Source organism: Bubalus kerabau, chromosome X, assembly GCF_029407905.1.
Source record: "Bubalus kerabau isolate K-KA32 ecotype Philippines breed swamp buffalo chromosome X, PCC_UOA_SB_1v2, whole genome shotgun sequence".
In the NCBI taxonomy this organism is placed as follows: Eukaryota; Metazoa; Chordata; class Mammalia; order Artiodactyla; family Bovidae; genus Bubalus; species Bubalus kerabau.
This window is the reverse complement of record NC_073647.1, coordinates 81,549,251-81,566,213: the sequence shown is the minus strand read 5'-3', so window position 1 is coordinate 81,566,213 and position 16,963 is coordinate 81,549,251. Positions and strand designations below refer to the sequence as shown.

Below are 16,963 nucleotides of genomic sequence, written 5' to 3'. Positions count from 1 at the left end.
GGTTTTGTTTTTTGTTTTTTTTTTTTTTTTGCCCAGGGTATTTTTTTAACAGCTTTATTGAGATATAATTTACCCATTAAGCTACACAATTAATAGTTTTAAGTATAGATATGTACAACAATAACAACTGTTTTGGATAATTTTTATCACCATAGAAGTTAACACTGTACCTGTGGTTATCACCTACTTACTCCTTCAACTGCCTACAGTTGAAGAACTGTAGTCTTTTTTCCAAAGTGACTGTATAATTTTCTCTCTAGTCTTAAGAAACCACTAATCTACTTAAGTATCTATAGATTCCTCTATCCTGGACATTTCATGTGAACAGAATCATATAATACATAGACTTTTGTAACTATATTCATTTAATTTGTATAATGCTTTCAAGGTTAATCTATATTGTAGCATGTATCAGTACTTCATTCTTTTCATGACTGAGTAACATTCCATTTTATGGATATACTGCATTTTGTTTAGATATTTGTCAGCTGGTGGATGTATGAGTTAGTTACACATTTTGCTTATTATGAATAATGATGCTATGAACATTTGTATACATAGAGGTATATCTCCATCTCTCTGGGATATATACCTAGGAATGGAGTTGCTGTGTCATATGGTTATTTGATGTTTAATTGCTTGAAGAACTACAGACTGCTTCCCAAAGTGACTGCATAATTTTATATTCCCACCTGCAGTGTATGAGGATTCCTTTTTCTCCACATCCTCCTTGACACTTGTCATTATTTGACTTCTGTATAGCCATCCTGGTGGTTATGAAATAATATTAAATTAATAGTTTTGACATCTATTTCCTTGATGACTGATGATGTTGAGCATCTTTCTATGTACTTTTTGGTCATTGTATATCTTTCTTGGATAAATGTCTACTAGGATCCTATTTTTTTTACATATATACATATATATATTTGTTATTGAGTTATGAGTTTCTATGTATCCTGAAAACATATTTTTATCATATGTATGATTTGCAAATATTTTATTCCATTCTGTGGATTATCTTTTCATTTTATTCATTGTGTCCTTTGAAGCACAGATTTGAAAAATTTTGTTGACATCAAAATTACTTTTCTTTATTCTATTCATAATATATATGTAATGTATAAAGATCACTTGCCAAATCCAAGATTGTGAAGATTTACACATTTTTTTTAAGAATACTATAATTTTAATTCTTAAATTTGGTAGTTTGATCCGTTTTGAATTACTTTTTGTGTATGGTGTCATGTTAGGGAACAATTCTTTTGCATGTGGATGTCCAGTTGACCCAATATCACTTGAAGAGACTATTATTTCCTCATAGAATGGTCTTGTCATCCTTGTCAAAAATCAGTTGGCCAGAGACCCATGGTTTTATTTCTTTGAAAGTGAAAGTCACTCAGTCAGGTCTGACTCTTTGAGACCCCATGGACTGTAGCTTACCAGGCTCCCCAGTCCATGGAATTCTCCCAGCAAGAATACTGGAATGGGTAGCCATTCTGTCCTCTAGGGGATCTTCCCAACCCAGGGACTGAACCTGGGTCTCCTGCTTTGAAGGTGGATTCTTTATGAACTGAGCTATCAGGGAAGACATGATATGAAGAAAAGATATTCTTTTCACCAAATGTTGTGGAGAAAATTAGATATTGAAGTGCAAAATAAAAATTGTTAATTTTAATTCATTTCTTGTATCATATACAAAATTAACTCAAATGGAGAATAGAACTAAATATAAATCCTAAAAACATATACTACTAGATGAAGAAAAATCTTTGTGACCTTGAGTTAGATGAAGATTTATCATTTACTACAAGAGAGCATTATCCCTATAAGAAACACTTAATAAAAATTGGACTTAAACAAAATTTAAAAGTTCAATTTTCCAGAAAATTGTAAAGGAATGAAAGGATGCTATACACTATGAAAAGGATTTTCAACTCATATATTTGGTAAAGCACTGTATCTAGAATATAAAAAGAATACTCAAAATGCAATAATAAGAAAAGAAAAAACTAAATGTAAAATGGACAAATGGTTTAGGCAGACATGTTACCAAATTGGGCATCCCTGGTGGCTCAGTGGAAAAGAATCCACCTGCCAATGCAAGAGATGTGGGTTTGCTCCCTGAGTTGGGAAGATCCCCTGGAGAAGGAAATGGTGACCCACTCCAGTATTCTTGCCTGGAGAATCCCATGGACAGAGGAATCTGGCGGGCTACAGTCTATGGGGTCACAAGAGTCAGACATAACTTAGTGACTAAAAACGATAACAACAACGTGTCATTTAAGGCCAGTGTTTTCTTTTTGATTTTCTATCTGGATAATGGATAATCCGTCTATTGATGTAATTGAGGTGTTAAAATTCCCCACAACTATTTTGTTAGTGTAAATATCTCCTTTCATTTTTATTAATATTTGCTATATGTATTTAGGTGCTCCTGTGTTTCAATGCATATATATTTAATATTGTGGTACCTTCTTGTGGGATTGATCCCTTTATCATTATGTGATGTCCTTCTTTGATTCTTATTACATCTTTGTTTTAAATCTGTTTTGTATAGGATAAGCATTGCTACCCCAGCTTTTTTTTTTTTTTTTTTCATTTCTATTTACATGGAGGCGTTTTCCATCTCCTCACTTTCACTCTGTCTTTAGATCTGAAGTGAGTCTGTAGTAGGGAGTGTGTAGATGGGCTTTGTTTTTTATTCATTCCAACCACACTATATCTTTTGAATGGAGCATGTAGTTTATTTACCTTTATTTATTTGTAGGTGTGTACATGTTGCCATATTCTTAATTGTTTGGGGGTGGTTTTGCAATCCTTTTTTTCTTCTTTTGCTCTCTGCCCTTGGAATTTGATGGCTATCTTTATTGTTATATTTGGATTCCTTTTTCTTTTTATGTGTGTGTATCTATTTTAGGGGTTTAGTTTGTGGTTACTGTAAGATTCATATCATATGTATATGATGCATCATATGCATTTCTCATGATGTAATCTGCATATAAATTAAATAAGCAGAGTGACAATATACAGCCTTAAGATATTCCTTTCCTGATTTGGAACCAATCTGTTGTTCCATGTCCAGTTCTAACTGTTTCTTCTTGACTTGCATACAGATTTCTTAGGAGGCAGGTCAGGTGGTCTGGTATTCCCGTCTCTTTAAGAATTTCCCACAGTTTCTTCTGATCCACACAGTCAAAGGCTTTAGCATAGTCAATAAAGCAGAAGTAGATGGTTTTCTGGAACTCTCTTGCTTTCTCTATGATCCAGCGGATGTTGGAAATTTGATCTCTGGTTCCTCTGCCTTTTCTAAATCCAGCTTGAACATCTGGAAGTTCACCGTTCACATACTGCTGAAGCCTGGCTTGGAGAATTTTGAGCATTACTTTGCTAGAGTATGAGATGAGTGCAATTCTGTGGTAGTTTGAACATTCTTTTGCATTGCCCTACTTTGGGATTGGAATGAAAACTGACCTTTTCCAGTCCTGTGGCCACTGCTGAGTTTTCCAAATTTGTTGGCATATTGAGTGCAGCACTTTCACACCATCATCTTTTAGGATTTGAAATAACTCAACTGGAGTTCCATCACCTCCACTAGCTTTGTTCATAGTGATGCTTCCTAAAGCCTACTTGATTTGGCATTCCAGCACATCTGGCTCTAGGTGAGTGATCACACCATCGTGATTATATGGGTCACGAGGAGCTTTTTGTATAGTTCTTTCGTGTATTCTTGCCACCTCTTCTTAATATATACTGCTTCTGTTAGGTCCTTATCATTTCTGTCCTTTATGGAGCCCATCTTTGCATGAAATATTCCCTTGAGATCTCTTAATTTTCTTGAAGAGATCCCTAGTCTTTCCAATTCTATTGTTTTCCTCTATTTCTTTGCATTGATCACTGAGGAAGGCTTTCTTATCTCTCCTTACTATTCTTTGGAACTCTGCATTCTGATGGGTATATCTTTCCTTTTCTCCTTTGCCTTTTGCTTCTCTTCTTTTCACAGCTGTTTGTAAGGCCTCCTCAGACAATCATTTTGCTTTTTCATATTTATTTTTTTCTTGGGGATGGTCTTGATCCCTGCCTCCTGTACAATGCCACAAACCTCCATCCATAGTTCTTCAGGCACTTTATCAGATCTTATCTGATTTTATCAGATCTTATCTGATCTTATCACTTTATCAGACCCTTGAATCTATTTGTCACTTCCACTGTATAATCATAAGGGATTTGATTTAGATCATACCTGAATGGTCTACTGGTTTTCCCTACTTTCTTCAATTTAAGTCTGAATTTGGCAATAAGGAGTTCATGATCTGAGCTATAGTCAGCTCCCGGTCTCTTTTCACTGACTGAATAGAGCTTCTCCATCTTTGGCTGCAAAGAATATAATCAATCTTATTTCAGTGTTCACCATCTGATGATGTCCATGTGTAGTCTTCTCTTGTGTTGTTGGAAGAGGGTGTTTGCTATAACCAGTACGTTTTCTTGGCAAAACTCTGTTAGCCTTTGCCCTGCTGTATTCTCTACTCCAAGGCCAAATTTGCCTGTTACTCCAAGTATTTCTTGACTTCCTACTTTTGCATTCCAGTCCCCTATAATGAAAGGACTTGTAGCTTGTTGCCATACCACACTCTGTAGGTACAGATCATCATGTAGAAATAAATTGGTTATTATAGATGTTCTGGGCTTCCCATGTGGTGCTAGTCATAAGGAACCCTCCTGCCAACATAGGAGACATTAGAGATACAAGTTACATTCCTGGGTCTTGAAGATCCCCTGGAGTAGGGAATGGCAACCCACTCCAGTATTCTTTCCTGGAGAATCCTGTGGACAAAGGAGTCTGGCAAGCTACAGTCCATAGGGTCCCAATGAGTTAGACATAACTATAGTGACTTAGCAAGCACAGACGTAGATGTTCTATTTCATCTTTTGCATATGAATGCATTCATTTGCTTCTGGACATCAGAGATACATCTTCAAGATTATTAAAAAAGAGCTACTTTCTTGTTTATAATTTAGGTTCTCTGTCTCTGTGGGGCAGCCTGTGTACTGCTGTCTCATTTTTCTTACTCTTAGTGTTATACCTCATTCCTAATTACAAGATACTATCCAGTTTAATAATACAAACTCATGCATGATGGGCCTTTTTTTCTAATGGTGTATTTCATTGAGTTTAAGAACTGTGTACACCTTCAATACCATATACTTGCAATTTTTTTCCAGATTAATTACAACTGTTTTATATTTCCTATTATCTTGAATGTGAAAAAGTCTAACAAGTAGCCAAATTACATCACTCTTTTGTTTTTGTCAGGGTATAAGCTTTTGTCATTAATTTATAATAATAGCACTGTATGAATAAAATATATAGTGCATATTATTGAAGAATAGAGCCACTGGAAATACTACTCACCCCTCTCCTTCAGTATTTGCTGGCACTCAGCTTGAGTTAATAAATGTATAGTCATGCTTTGAGTATTTACTATAAAGCATAGAAATAGATACTACTAAGTCTACATTGGAGAAGGCAATGGCACCCCACTCCAGTACTCTTGCCTGGAAAATCCCATGGACGGAGGAGCCTGGTGGGCTGCAGTCCATGGGGCGACTAAGAGTCAGACACGACTGAGCGACTTTACTTTCACTTTTCACTTTCATGCATTGGAAAAGGAATGGCAACCCACTCCAGTATTCTTGCCTGGAGAATCCCAGGGACGCGGGAGCCTGGTGGGCTGCCGTCTATGGGGTCACACAGAGTCGGACATGACTGAAGCGATGCAGCAGCAGCAGCAAGTCTCCATTATTTTACATTATGCATACACCATTGACTGCTATGAGGGCAACATAATGACTGCTTGTATTTATAAGAATATGAATTCCTTTTTTTATGAAGGCTATACATTTTAAATGTTTCTTAGTAGACCAAATGATTTATATATAAAATTGAAATATATATATATATATATATATATATATATATATATATATATATATTCAGTGAATACTTTTCAGAATGGACCTACTTAAATTTTTCTCTTTTATAAATACCTAAAGATTATGAGTATATAATTAAAAATTTATCTTAGGTATTCTATATGACCCTAAGAGAAACTGGATGAGAAGACACATCTCCTTCTGTATAAAAATTCACTGTCAATTTCTAAATGGAAGCTACTACTCAACGTTCCTTGACTCCTTCCCAAATATGATGCAGTGTTTGATGCCAAAACATGGAGAAATTGTTCTTAGGACCTAAGGCAATAGTGGAAAGAGATCTTCTGTTTTAAAATTAAATCACAATGATTTTTACTTTATTTCTGCCTGTGTACCTGAAGAACAGTTATTCCATACATTTACTGAACTGTAATTTTAAAGTTGAGGTATAGGTAAATATCTAAATTTCCAGAATCATATGCCAGTGAGTTCTTGACAGCTACATAAAACTGATCCTTGATAATACATTTGCTATCAGGAAATTTTGTCATTTTGACATATCAAGCCCGAAGAAATTTTTGTTTCAAAACATGAAGATTGTATTAATTATATGGATTATATTCCAGGAAAGAAAATATTGCCAGTATTAGAATGGTCAAAAAAATTCGTTCATAACATCTTATAGAAAAGCCCAAAGTTTCTGGTCAACCCAATATTTCTAAAAGCAAGATAAAATTAATATAGATATGCAGTATCCAATATGTGAAAAGCAAGTTTTATTTTGGCCAAATGATGCCAATGAATTCCTATTTAAACTAAAGATTAAGTTCTCTGAATCTGAAGAGAATAAAATCTTAGATAAATGACCATGTTTCATTTTTGTGTCTTAATAAGCCCAATATGACAGCTGTTTGAGTAGAAACTGTAGCATCATGGCTTCCTTTTGAAATATCCAATAGTAAGAACCTATTGAAGGAAATGGCATTTTTTTCCTTTGCACAGATTTGTGTGTGTGTGATGTTTATTGTGTTTGTCAAAGTCATTTTTTTCATTGTTCTTACTCATATTTTACTCTTCTCTCTCTAGCAGTGTCCAGAATTCAGCTTGTGAGATACCCAAGTGATGACAAGATTGTAAGATTCAAAGAGATATCACCAACTCTGAGTGATAAGCAAGACTCACAGCAAAAGTTAATGGAAAAGCACAGCCACAACCTTTTTTCAAACCCAAATACTTTCATGGATAACAAGCATCACAGAAATGCCTGCCACAAAATTTCTGTCTGTAAGAGTTGTTACACAGACTATAGATACCAACAGAGATTTCAGAGTTCCAGGTCTCAAATGAGTCCTATTCATTTCCTAAATCCTCAGGGTTACATCTCTGAATTTTTAGTGCCTCTCTGCCACCCTACTTCCATGAGCCTTTGGTTTGCTGTATGCCCCAAGACTCACAGAAATAACACATACACTTTAGACACTGGAGCTGTTTTATGTTCTAAATGTTTTCTACAAATCAATAATTTTTCTTTTCATAAGTGTCTCATTAATTTTGATGATGATTCAGACCCTGACTGTCCTTTACATCTCCAAGTTCCCTTGGATTCTAAATATTTTCTGAGTTCCAGATCTATTAGGCACCACAAGACTTCTCAGAACAGCCCTTTATCTCGATCCTTGGATCCTGAGCATTCTGTGGGCATCCGCTGCCCTTTCCACCAGGAGGATTATAAATATTCTTTAGGCTCAACTTCTTTTTTACACTGTGAAAGTTGCTCAGCTTTCCAGAATCTCATGGGCTCTACTGTTACTCATACCTTTCCAATGAATCCTCAAAATAATATCAGCCACCATAGTACCCCCGGCCCAGGCAATGTCATCAACACCAGCAACGTTGCTGTCCTTGAAAGCGAGGGTAAGTTTAAACTTACTGCCAAATTTGAAAATGAGGCCAATCCTGATGATGAGACTAAACTGGTCATTACTGGCAATCTCAAAGATAAGGCCAAAGACAAGCCTCTTTTGAAAGATGAGGCAAAACATGAAGATGAGACAGATTCTGAAGATGAGAAAGAGCCTGAAGATGAAACAGACCCTGAAGATGAAAGCAATACCAAAGACAGGAAAGATCCCAAAGATAAGTCTGACCCTGATAACACTGATCCAAAAGATAGTAATGCTGAAAATAATGCAGACACAAGCAATGAGTCTGATCCCAGTGGTGATGCTGACTCTACAAATGGAGCTGATTCTAACAGTGATGGTGACTCTAACGGTGGAACTGAATCCAACAGTGAATCTGACTCTAACATTGATAGTGCTACTAACAATGATGCTAACTCCAAATGTAACACTGATTTTGAGGAAGACAAACACACCAACAATTCACAAAATGTCTTTGTCCCAGATATTGATGTTTATCAGGAGTGTACTGCTGACTCCAATAATGACTCTAATCCCAACTACACCTCTGGACTCCAAAATGGAGCTGGCCCAGACTGTACTTCTGGTTCCTGCAAGGGTGCTGGCTTCAGCATTGATTCAAGCAGTATCATTGGCCTCAACAATGGACTTGGCCCCAACAATGCACCTAGCCCTAACATTAATGAATCTAACCTCCAAAACAATGGTTCTGGACCCCAAAATATAAGACTGCATCCCTTCAGCCCTGGACCCAGCAGCAGTGTCTCTGGCCCCAACATTAATGGCCTTAGACCCAATAATAGCCCTGTCCTAAACAACAATAACCCTGGCCTCAACAATAATATCCCTAGTCCCAATAATAATAGCTCTGATCTTGGAAAAAACCCTAATTCTAGCTATAATGCCAGGCTTAGTAATGCTATTAGTCACAGTATTGCTTTCAGTCCTAACAAGGATGCTAACTCCGTCTATGAAACAAAACCCATCAGTGCTGCTGGCCACAACTATGTAGCTATTTCAAACTGTGGTTCAAACCTTGAATATGTCCCAGGATTTACCCATGCAGTAGGTTCTAATTTTGTAGATAACCCCAACTATATGGCCAGAAATAGCTATGCTGACAGTCCCAGCTCTACTTCTAGCACTGTCAATGTCACTGACATCAATTACAGCACTAGTTGCACTGGTGCTATTAGCCCAACTTATACCAACTGTACCTCAGACACTAACCATGAGCCCAGATTTACTCATATCATTAGCTCCAACTTTGTCATCAACCCCAATTATCATATCATAAACACTCATCGTGATTCTAGTACCAGCAATGCTAATAATCTCTCTGAGACCAAATTGAAAATCAATTCCAGTTCTGCTATTCCTAATATTGTTTATAGTAACTCCTCAATTTTTGTTGCTGGCACTAACTATATTTCTACTCCTGAAAAGTTGACCACCTCTAAATTTTCTTATCCACCTAAGCTTGGTAGGAGTTATACAATTTTTGATGACTACAAATTTGGTCCCTGTTTCAAAGATTATCCTGGCCCCATGGATTCTGTTAGTTTTAAACATGCCACTGAGTTCAAGGATGTCCTTGATGCCAAGGAATCTGGTTTTTTAAAAGATTTCTCTGAGGTCCAGAATCCCATTGTTATCAAGGAGCTTGCCAGCTTAAACTTTCACTCCAATTCAAATATTCCACTCCCTAGTTTTGATATTATAGTAGAAAGTGAACCACTAGATGTTGTGAAGTTTGCCATGCCATCAGGTGCTATGAATCAATTTTTAAAGGTAAGTTTATACAAATGTAGATTTTATTTTCTCCACACTTCCTACAATTCAGAGGGTTACATTGGAACAGGATTTTAAAAACTATATTTTTATTTACTTGGATATTCAAACCATGGAAAATAGGAGACAAGGTGTCCAGTATTACTTCTCCTTTGACCCTGTAGCCAACAACATGGTTTTCCATTTAAAAGATCAAGCTGCTAAACAACTGACAAATAGCAGAATGGCCTTGATTGCACTGTGACTGGTTAATCTACCACTTTATCAAGAGTTGCATAACATACTATCTAAATTTTGTATTGTTTTGCCTACTTCCTCTCACCTGTACATGGCCTGGTGTTGGCTCTTTCCTTATATGTGCAGAGAGAAAATATAGTTAAATGAACTTTAAATACCATGGATCAAGACATTTTAAAACAACTATCTCTCAAAAATCCCATTTTATGAAGAAGGTTGTTCAGAAATAGTCATGATATTCTAATCTCCCACTTAAATAAATTAAATTTAAATTAATTAGATGAAATGATATTTGGGAGCAAAAAACCCCAAACCTTTGATACTTTTGACTTAAAATTTACTTTATCTTGTTTCCCCTGAAAATAAGTAAAACTAATATATTTGAATAAGTCTTTATCAAATGTTTCTTCTAGCACTCTGAATTGCATACACAAAGATTGCTGTTTGATAAAATGTTTTTACTAGCAGCAAGTAATATTTATTTTGATGAAACTTTACCAAGATGTTTTCATTGAGGCATAATTTAGTATGCTTTGAATTTTAGCCTTGTTATAGTTCATTAGACATGATGAACAAATATACTTAATTTGGATTGTTGTGTCTGTGTTCATAAGTGTGCAACTTGAAATAACTGTTTTCTTTTAGGATGTGTTTTCTATTAGAATCTGTGTATTCAAAATAAGGCATATATTCTTATAACCAAAATGAAAGTACAAAATCAGTATCTTCTCAATGCTCCTGTACTTTAATAGAGGAAAATTTTGTGATTTTCCCAAGAGAACACACCTCCCAGGAAATAGTTGTAATTGCTTAGTATGAATATATAGCTTCTGTATAGGTAAACATAAGGATAATATTGGCCAATGATAACTAATAAAAATAATATTGCTCAGATACAAAACTTAACATTAGAGGAAAAAAAAAAGATGTTTTCCCCAGGTATTTTTCACAAATGAAATTTTACAGCAGTATGAAAGCATTTAAATATGCTTTATTTTATGGCTTTGATGTTTTAGCTAAATGAAAGTCTGATTATAATAAGTTTTAGCTTACTAGTTAAGGAAGGTAGCTAACATTTTGCAGTTCAAATCATAGTATCTAAGAGCTGTTTCCTAAATTGGGATATATAAAATATGTTGGTTTTGGGTGAAAGCTATACACAAAAAAATCAAATTTTTAATGGAGGATATTTGATTCCCCAAAAACATAATAATAAAAAGCAGTTCTTAATAGAACTTAATAGACTACCATAAACACTATGCTGTGGGTACATACATTCCAACCTTTTGACTATGGCTATGTAATGGAAATATATGCAATGACTTTATTTTCATTGAAGATAAACGGACTTCACAATACATTCATCAGTAGCTTGAGAAACTATGTATTTTGCATGCCTTCACTAACAAAGTATTTTTCTGGAAAAAACACGTGATTCTCTTTCCTTAGAGCTTTGATATTTTCACATATCCCTGGTTTGTTACATCCTTGTCCATACTTACCTCACAAACAATTATAATGGGGATAACAAAAGTGCTTTCCCCACTCAAACAATTTAAGTGAAAGAAGCTCACTTTAAAGGAATAATTTATATACCAATTATAAGTGAACCAAACAGCCAGCTCAGCATCAGAACATGTAGTCAAGCCATTCATACTATCTTCATTCAGACATTAAGCTTTTAATAAGTAAATAGCACAGAATGCTTTAAAAACATACAGACTAAGTGAAAAAATAGTGCCCTTTAAAGCACTTGAAGTTACTTTTCTTAACAGGTAAACAAGTGGATGTTTGAAGGTAGAAACTATATGAAGACAAATAAAAGAGCATCTTACTGAGTTTCCAGAATGGTTAGAAATATTTTGGATGCTTAGATCACAACATGTCACCAATGTATTAAAATAGTTGTAAATATGTATGTGTGGACTATTATTCTGGTTTGCACTTTTCAGAAACAACCAAAATTGTAACTCGTGAAATTTGTCTTTTTGTGAAGTTTATCATTGACTTCCATGGATAATGGTATTAGAACTATGTTACTCAGAGTCTACAGTCATTTAATAAGTTATCTAGTTACAATTCTGCATAAACAATTTTATTCCATACAAAAGATAATATTAGTAGCCTACCTTTTTCAAACTGTGAAAATAGCTTTGATTTATTAATAAAATTTGCTCAAGGATTTAATTAACTTAAGTCCTTGACAGGTCCAAATGTGCAGGAGAAGAGTTGCATTAAGGTCATTCAAAGCAGTGACACTTCTAATTTGTGGTAGATTTTTTAAAGTACGAAGATGAGTTAGTAGTGACACTGAAGAAAAAAATCTTCACATAGTACGGTCTATTATAATGAGAGTTGTGTGAATATGGAGTTATTCAGACCTTCCTAGCAGCAGGTGTCTGAAAATATCAATCAAATATGTTATGCTTTTTGCACCAAAATTCTCTTGAATTAGTAAATACTTCAAAAATTAACCACAAAAATGCTTTTGTTTATAAGCATTTGAGGAAGTCTTTGTTCAAGAAAGGCTTAATTTGCAGTATGTCTTCAAAGTGGCCAAAATTTTTCATACTTTCAATTCAAAATGGTCTACTTAATATATTATTTCCTTCCTATTTATATAGCCAGGAATGTACATTAATAAGTTTAATTAATCTGCTTAATATTTATTGAAATAAATTTTAGTAAAGCCAATCCTTTAGGCAGGTAAATATAGTACCTACATATTCCAAATATAGTACCTACATATTCCAAATAATCAAAGCAATATCTTGCCTAATAGCTTCTTAATTAAATATATTTACATGCAAATAAACTATTTTTCCATTCCTAGCTTTTTAGGAATTTGTTTTGTTTTGTTACAGTGGAAGACATGTTTTCTGGGGATTTTCAGTCTAAGATACAGCAAAATCATCTCCTACCTGAAGATACTGCCAACTTAATCAAGGTCTGTTAATTTGTTAAGCTACTTTAATGAGGCCATCTGTGCACCAAACTTTTTCATAAAGTCACTCTCATACATCGATTTGATACTATTTCTTCATAATACTAAAGTGCTTCCATAGTATCTTATTGCTGGATTCCTTGTCAGATAGTATAGGGTCATCAAAGTGTTTAATTGTGATAGAGCCAACTCCCTTTGGGATGAATCAGTAAAAGATCTCAAACTGAGTATAACAAAATAATATTGAACAAATCAACATTGTTCCTTCTGCTGACAATGTGACCTGCTGCTCTCTGAATAATCTGGGAGAAAATGATCGTTAATCAGCTAAAGATCAAGGTTTCAGATTGAATCCAGCCTCTTTCCTTTATCTGCACTATTGTGTAGTTTTCTGAGCCAGCCATAAAACCTACAGTGATTCTGGTGAACAATCCAAAGGAAAACCAGTTGCCCCAAGCTCAAAGTAAAGAGCACTTTGTTACTGCCCCTGTTGCAGAAAATTTGTCAATAACCTTCTTTCTGTAGGAATTTCAGAATATATATTTTTCCCTAATGGATCGAGTTCTTTGGTCCAGTCCCCTCAAATATAACAATGGGATAAATGATGTTCTATATCTAGACACATAGAGAAAGCCAGACCACATCAACTTGAGTCCAAATATTGGTAGGGACTAAACTGGGAGAACTTAAAGACAGTATGTTATTGAGCATCATATATCTTAAATAATTGACTAAAGAGGCATTTTATTCTCAAAAAGATTTCACTAGAATTTTAAATTCAAAAAATGTTTGCTGCAGTGATACAAGTGTGCATTCAACAACTGCAGAATCTGTATAATCTGCCATGTGTTCCAGTTTGAAAAAACTAAGGCAGCTGTGTCTAAATTTATTACATTTTCTACTTAGAGGGACAAGTAATAGACTAAAGTTTCCAAAGTTTTAAAGCCTGAGTTTGGATGTCAAAGACAATAAATGTTAAATGATTAAACAAGCAGAGTATGAAATCTCTCATGAATCAAGCCAATAAATTTACTTCTAAAGATACCTGGGTTCGTTAAGTGGATGTTTAAAGGATAAAACCTGTTTATCCAGTGTAGTAGAGTTCCTCAATAAAATGAAGAGTGGGGATAAGAAGGCAGCAGTAAGCAGTATATTGGAGGAGAAGGCAAAGGAAATAATGTTATATGGAGAAAGAGTGATATTGTGGAATAATAAACATGATCCAGTAATCCTTACTTTGTTTTTATCACATTGCTGAATCCCAAAATGTTCTGGCTAATCTAGGTTCATTTGTAAAAGAAATACTTATCTTTGTATTCCTGATCTTCCCTTATCTCATCACATACACACAACACAATTGCAGACTTCAAAGTTATAACTACCAAAAATATAAGCACACTATTTTAACAGATACTCACTTATTTACTGCTAGCTTATGTTTTTCCTTTTCTGAGGTCACTCTATCTCCCTGACCTTCTTACTCCACACAGAAAATAACTATTCTATAAAGCTGTTCTGAGCCAACTCTACTGCATAGCTGCTGACTCTGGAAGCTTGACCTCCTAACATATCCCCAATCACCTCCTTTTTACCTGTATCTCACAGAAAGTCTATACACATACACACACCCCACATATAACTTCTTCTGCTTTTGTGTTACTTTAAGGCCTGTTACCATCTGAGTTTTTACAGTGACTTTAATAAGAAAATAATTTTATTACAAATGATTAAATTACAAATGAATTTCTGGAATACAACTTTTATTTATAAATTGGGAACAATCTATATTTATTCACGCCTGCTATTTTGGTAGATCCTGAATAAATTATGGTTAGTCAAGTAATAAGTGAAGTGTAAACAACAGAAGAAACCAGCACTAGCATTATTTTATTTCATCTCATAAATGCTATACTGCCAATGTCTATGGGTCACAGCCAAAAAGCACATTTCATTCAACCTAACTGCATAATTGTAGATAATCAGACAAGCAAAGGATTGCTCTAGGCCCTTAAAAGATCATTTCTAAATACTTTCACAATATTCTGAATCTGAAAAAAGTTGACTAAGATTTGTTAAATGTGAAAATTTTAAGCAAAAGTTCAGAAAAAATCCAATTCTCAGTATGATTATTTTCATGACTTCGTACTACTCTTGAATATAGTTTATAAACAATATTGTGCTAAGTCGCTTCAGTCGTGTCTGACTCTGTGTGACCCCATAGACGGCAGCCCACCAGGCTCTACCATCACTGGGATTCTCCAATGCATGAAAGTGAAAAAATAAAGTGAAGTCGCTCAGTCGTGTCTGACTCCTAGCGACCCCATGGACTGCAGCCCACCAGGCCCCTCCATCCATAGGATTTTCCAGGCAAGAGTACTGGAGTGGGGTGCCATTGCCTTCTCCGATAAACAATATTATATGACATAAAATATTGGAAGAACATCAATTTTGATATTGAAAAATACATAAAATCTAAGGTAAATCTTCAGACAGCTATTTAATAACCAACATTTAATAGCACTATCTGAAGTGCATTCTTGAGTTTCATATGTATTAGCTTATTTTATCCTAACAGGCCTATGATGTTACATAATTTTCCCTATTATCCCTATTTTACAGATGAGGAAAATGAGACATTATGTACTGAAGTAATTTTTATGATCATATAGCTACTAAATGAAAAAGAATAAGAGTCTAAAATTAAACATTTAGAGTTAATTATATTTATATTTTAATAATATGTAATTAAAAGTATCAAGTATAGTAAATATTGTGTTAACCTAATATTAGCAGACATCTAGGTTACAAAATGAGCATTAATGTGGTTCTATTTTAGTATTTTAAGATATAATATTATATCTATAATTGTAAAGTCATCACAGTAGTTTCTTGGGCATGGGTTTGAAGCTTTCAAGGCTCATGATAACCAATATTTTCTTTAAATAATTACTTAAAGTAGTCTGAAGATAAAAATGTTTTTTCTTTCATTACTACTTTTAACTCCCAAGTTTTTTGTGTGTGTGTGTGTGTTTTTTTTTTACCCTATTGTTTCAGGTTTGTTTCAGGTCAACCTCCAGACAGGTAGCAGAGAAAACCTCCACCCTTGATTAATGAAAAGAATACGTTGAGACGGAAAAGACACACAGCAAAGAAGGTTTTGAGGATATGAGCAAATAACTTCAAAACTTAGAGTCCCATGAGCAGTATTTATTATATGTTCTTTCTCACATCCCCCTTCCCATTGCATTAAGTGTTGCTTTAAAATATATTGTGACAATTACCCCATTCATCTTCTTTGCTTCTGCCAGACTCTAGAATTAGGAAACGGTCCTTTCTAGCAATCCTATACAAATATTTTATATTGTTAATGACTCAAAAGTGCTGTTAGATTTTTCAAGCAGAAATTCTTTTCATCTTTTGTGTAAGTTTCCTTCTCCAGAGGATGATCTTAACGTTTGACAAATCTTGTGATAGATGCTTTTAATACTGTAATGACCACTCTAGGTTTTATACACCCACAATCAATCAATATTTTATTGTTACTGTTGTTTATTATTGTTATAGTTTTATGAGTGTGATAAACAAAATTAAAATAGTTGAGACTCATCGGTATTGTTCATTGTTTGCATAACTTGCTATTTTCCCATTCAACCTTGTTAACCTAGGAAAACTGATAATGTATGTCCTTTATCAATTTATCACCACTCTCTCTGTATGCCTCTTTTTTGTTACTTAAATCCAACCCTCTGTTCCAACCAGAGGAGTCTCCTCACTTTTTCCCTATAGTTTTTCTTGTATATACAGGCCCCTTATTGTTTTTGGTACATTTCCTCAATTCAAGACCTACCTTATCCACAAAGCTTCACACTTCTGTAAACAATATTGATCCTTCCATTCCCAAGTTTCTGTTCTTCAGGTCAGCTGAGAAAAATCATAGCACATTTGGGGAACTGCCCATACTTAGTGTGCATTATAGTCCATGGTGTGATCAGGGACTGATGAGAAATGAGATTGGAAAAATAATCAGGAAATTTGTCACAGTAGGAAATCTACATTTCACTCCATAGGTGATAGGTAACCCTTAAAAGATTTAAGTATGGTGGCAATATGATATAATTTAGAGGAATAACGCTGA

General features: G+C 34.6%; 1 protein-coding gene across 14 annotated transcripts in view; it reads left to right on the top strand.

Moving 5' to 3' along the window:
• LOC129640338 (uncharacterized) overlaps nt 1–16,434 on the top strand; it is a 478,862-nt gene extending 462,428 nt beyond the window's left edge. For 12 of the 14 annotated variants that reach the window (XM_055565608.1, XM_055565611.1, XM_055565605.1 and 9 more), the window contains 3 exons: nt 7,021–9,647; nt 12,749–12,831; nt 15,883–16,434. In XM_055565608.1, coding sequence (XP_055421583.1) covers nt 7,021–9,647; nt 12,749–12,826 — 2,705 coding nt within the window. In that variant the 3' untranslated portion in view covers nt 12,827–12,831; nt 15,883–16,434. Of the gene's footprint in view, nt 1–7,020; nt 9,648–12,748; nt 12,832–15,049; nt 15,306–15,882 lie in introns of all 14 variants that reach the window. The other 2 variants (XR_008708748.1, XM_055565609.1) reach the window with 2 other exon arrangements.
• The last annotated feature ends 529 nt before the right edge of the window (nt 16,435–16,963 follow it).